At 36.7% G+C, this 4,549-nt stretch overlaps 1 protein-coding gene across 1 annotated transcript in view; it reads right to left on the bottom strand.

Annotated features, from left to right (window-relative positions):
- The window catches only part of jag2a (jagged canonical Notch ligand 2a), a 56,460-nt gene that overhangs the window by 18,079 nt on the left and 33,832 nt on the right, over window positions 1–4,549 (bottom strand). Inside the window, exons 4-7 of the mRNA XM_016533291.1 lie at window positions 3,532–3,786; window positions 2,579–2,639; window positions 1,346–1,476; window positions 445–564 (exon numbers count right to left, since the gene is read on the bottom strand). Of these exons, the coding sequence (XP_016388777.1) occupies window positions 445–564; window positions 1,346–1,476; window positions 2,579–2,639; window positions 3,532–3,786 (567 nt within the window). The remainder of the gene's footprint in view (window positions 1–444; window positions 565–1,345; window positions 1,477–2,578; window positions 2,640–3,531; window positions 3,787–4,549) is intronic.

Below are 4,549 nucleotides of genomic sequence, written 5' to 3'. Positions count from 1 at the left end.
GAATATTTGGGTTGAACTGTTCTGGAACAGTGTTGTAAATACAACTTAACCACTGATTTCTAGTTGTGTCCTCTTTTGGAAGGCCAAACAAAGTAGTTTAGCTTTCACAACGAAACACACAGCGCCTTCACGACATGTTACGCCTTTTTTCTTTGCGTAAACATTTGGGCGTTGTTATGCAAATTGTCCCACACAGTGATGTAGAAGTGGGGGCGTGTTTAAACGAGGCGTTTTAGGAGGGCGTGGACGACTCAACTTTTTTAAAGAATATCTCTTTGGGTTTGAGACTTTAGTCTTTGCAACTTTAGGGATCTTATCTATGCACGAACAGCTTGTAACACTCCAAGAGAAAGGAAAACTTGAAATCGCATCATATGACCCCTTTAATAATAGTTTTGAGAATTATATGACAACTTTTGTCAGAGTTTTAGTAAGCTTTCTTACCGATTTGACAGTTTTTGCCAGAGTAACCCTCTGGGCAGGAGCAGAAATATTCATCTGGCTCTGTATTCAGACACGTGCCTCCATTTACACAGGGCTTGTGTGTGCCACAGTAATTTAGATCTGTACAGAAACAAATACATAAACAAAACAAAATCAGTCTTTTCTAGCAGGAAAGCATATGGCAGATAAAGTTGTAACACTCCATTCAGAGCAGAAAAATGTGTGTGGATGTCGGTGAATGTTATAAAGTGAAAGGGAACAGACCAACTGCATGAATCAACTGCATTCATTTAATATCTTAACAAAACATTTAATAACACCACGAATCTCATATAAAAGGGTTATTTTGTGAATGTGTATGTTTGCAAATTGTTTAGATAAACTACCATTGAAAAGTTTGGGTTAAGTAAGATTTTTATGCCCATCAATGTTGCGTTTAATTGATCAAATATAAAGTAAAACAGTTACAATTTAAAATAACTCTTTTCTATTTTAATATATTTAAAATGTAGTCTATTCCTGAGATGGTAAAGCTGAATTTCCAGCAGCCATTACTCCAGTCTTCAGTGTCACATGACCCTTCAGAAATCATAATAATATGCTCATTTGGCACTCAAGCAACATTTCTTCTTATTATCTGTGTTGATAAAAGAACAGCATTTATCTGAAATAGAAATTTCCTATAACATTATAAACATCTTTACTGTATCTTTTATTCAAACCTTGCTGGATAAAAGTATTGATTTATTAATTTATTTAAAAAATAAAACTGGCTGTGTGTTTTCTTTTCAGCTATTCTGTGCTGGCAGTCATGCCAGAAACCTAACTAAATGCAAAAAAACGGCTAACAAAGTGAAAATTTAATCTGATGTCCCCTTTAAAAGAAGGCAATTCAACCTACCTTTGTCACACAGAAGTCCTCCCCAGTTCTTCTCACAGGTGCAGGTCCAGGGTTTCACACAGGTGCCATGCACACAGCCCGGGTACAGCAAACACTCATCGCACAGTGGGCCCTGCCAGCCGTACTTACACCTACAAAGCCAACAGAGCATGAACAGGAGTGTGTGTGTGATATTTCTGCACAAGCCTCCCTGAACTGAAGCTATACCATTGAACACATTTATCAAACAGCAGTTAAACCTATTACATCATGTCAGCTTAGCATGATTTTCCACTTTCTTTTTATTTAGTATATAAGTTTATGGTAGTGTCACACATTGCACATGTACACTACAGTGGTAACTCTATGAGGGAAGTCTGAGTAGCACGGAGACAGGAGTGTAAACTTCTTTCCAGTAGCATACACAGGTCATGATCTCTGTCTCTTTCCTAATCTTAGAAAGCAATGAATTCCAGACAGACTGGTGGTCAAAGGTAATTTCCACCTCACATACTTTAAAAGTTGGCTGAATTAACACAGAGGAAAAGAAACATCATTCAGACACACGAAACTGGACTTGCACACAGAGACACACTCATGAGAGAGGTGACAATTCAAAACAGCATACCACCATACTACCCTAGTATTTCTGTACTATATTGTTTAGCATACTGCATGTAAAATTTCAGTATCTATGTACAGTAATACTAAGTAATACACATAACAATGTTCACTATATCAAAGAGCACACTTTTACTATGAACTACCATTTTGAACATCTATTTCTTTACTGATTATTTAATTAAACAGCCAAATGTAAAAATGTTTTAATTAAAATTTTAAAGGTGATCACTGGCCAAATTAAACATGCAAATGTGAAGAGATCATGTGACAAACGTAGTGAGCTCATGTCTATAACTGTAAACAGTACAGTACCATAGACAGTACACACTTTGATATGTTTAATGCTTTCATTTTCATATATTTAAAAATAACATCCAGTATTTACTGCAGAGTATTCAGTAATAAGCTAATATTCCATTCTAAATATAGACATTCATGAGGGAGGCGGAGCTAATATTGTCATATTATCATTCAGTTGTCTGCTCAGCTCATTCAAGACTATTTAAAGCTGCTGTGCATGCCAGAAAATGTGTGTGCGAAACAATTTTACTATAATGAACAGACTCATTCATCTCGTCGGGATGCATGACCTGAACAGAGAGAGAGAGAGAGAGATCAACTAACACTTACACACATTCTCCCGGAGTGTCACAGGTTCCGTGAAGTTCACTGCAGCCTTGCTTACAGATAGCTGAAAGACAAATAAATATGAATGAGCTTTATTATATTTCTTTGCTCTCCCTTGATTTACACATGTAATTTACAGTCACAGACTGATGACAATTATAATAAGGTGTTCACACGTATAATGTGTTTATTGCTGGAGGTCAGGGAAACGTGAAATTTTTTATCATAAATGGGATGTATTACCTGTAAAAAAAAAAAAAAGAAGTTAAGACTGGCAACATAATAATATAATATGAAGTGTCATTTGATAGAGATTTTGCTATAATGTTTATGTTGTGGATACTGTGTGTAAATATATGTATAAACTGCTTGAAGTTATTAGTATGTTGTTTAGGCACTTTGTACTTATATTACTTTTTTGCTGCAGTGCTCAATAATTGATCAATTATAGATCAATAATTGCAATATTTCATTAGCATCTAAAGTTACAATCTTACTGTAACACTGTTTATCATGAAATAAAATTACTCATATAGTTGAAAAAGATTTTGGTCATATTGCCCACCCCATAAGAAGTCACTGCATTCTACAGTAACAGATAAGGAATCTTAATCTTAGTTTTTGCTGCCAAAAATTTGCATGTCAAGAAATCCTCACTTTTTTAAAACACTGCTGCATGTGATGTTGCATGCAACATAGTCAAAATCACTCACAGTAATATTAAATTCATGGACCACAGTATCTTACACAATGTTGTCGTAAAACATAACATAAAATATAACATAACATAAAACAAAACGTAAAACTTATCAGTTGTGATCATCTTTTCTGCCCATGTGATTTATATCCAAGTTAAATTTCTTAAACTAGAAAAAATGTGGGATGGGACTCGATTGGATTGTTGGATCATTTGCTAATTGCTGCTATCTTATGTGTGTGTTAGCAAACTCGTACACCTTTCTTGCAATCTTGTCCGGTCCAGCCCTCCATGCACTGCTGATTGCCGGACTGATCGCACGTGTAATGGCCAAAGTAATCGTCTCGGGGGCGACACTGTTTGTTGCACTTGTTGCCGTAGTAATGGCGGTCGCAGCGCACACGCACACTGTACTGGATGCTGGCTGTTCGGCCCTTGTGCTGAATGAGCTGTCGCTCCTCTCCAGGGTTAATTTCTCCACGATTAACACTCCTCTCGATCAACAGATCATCACCTATGGGAGATACAGAAACGTTCATTTATATGTGTATGTGTGCAGGGCCGTTTCTAGGCATAGGCGAGCTAGGCGGTTGCCTAGGGCGCCACCAGCTGAAGGGGCACCAATGAGCGCACGTACTGGCACTTTTAGCAGGGTTGTGATAAAGAGTGGCACGGTCACCCTGAAATATGACTGCCGCCCCCACTGGATCCGCCAACATTATTGGGCTAGAGTACTGTCAATCTGACGATGCCTGTATGCCACTAGATCAGAGTGCTGTCAATTGCTGCCTGACTGTTGCATGCAAAGTTTGCATTTGGAGCGCTCAACAACGCCATTAGATCAGTGGGCTCTGTCAGTGCTTTGGCAAGGTAACACTTTTTTTTGCCATGCAATAAAGCTAAGTTCAAAGGCCAATTTAAAATATTGGTACAGCAAATAAAGTGCACAAAATCTGTATTTTGTTTAGGCAGTATTTGTGGCACATTTGTCCAAATATTTGTGGCAGATAAATTAACGTTCTTAGAATTGACAAGACAGTTGACCCTGAGAGGTCAAGTAAATATCTACAGCGGATCTAAATATTTATAAATAATTATAACTAGTTATGATTAATTATTCATATTTCCCCATAAATGAGCTGATTCGTTACATATATATATATATATATATATATAATTTTTTTGGGGGGGGCAATAGGGATATCAATATGCACATTTGTATTTTATTTGCAGATGTTCAATTTGATTGTAAATATGTATAGTTATTTTTGTGATAA

This window comes from Sinocyclocheilus rhinocerous, unplaced genomic scaffold (assembly GCF_001515625.1).
Source record: "Sinocyclocheilus rhinocerous isolate Xijiao unplaced genomic scaffold, SAMN03320098_v1.1 scaffold1515, whole genome shotgun sequence".
NCBI classification, from domain to species: domain Eukaryota; kingdom Metazoa; phylum Chordata; class Actinopteri; order Cypriniformes; family Cyprinidae; genus Sinocyclocheilus; species Sinocyclocheilus rhinocerous.
Note: the sequence above shows the minus strand (reverse complement) of the source record. Positions and strands in the feature narration are given on the sequence as shown.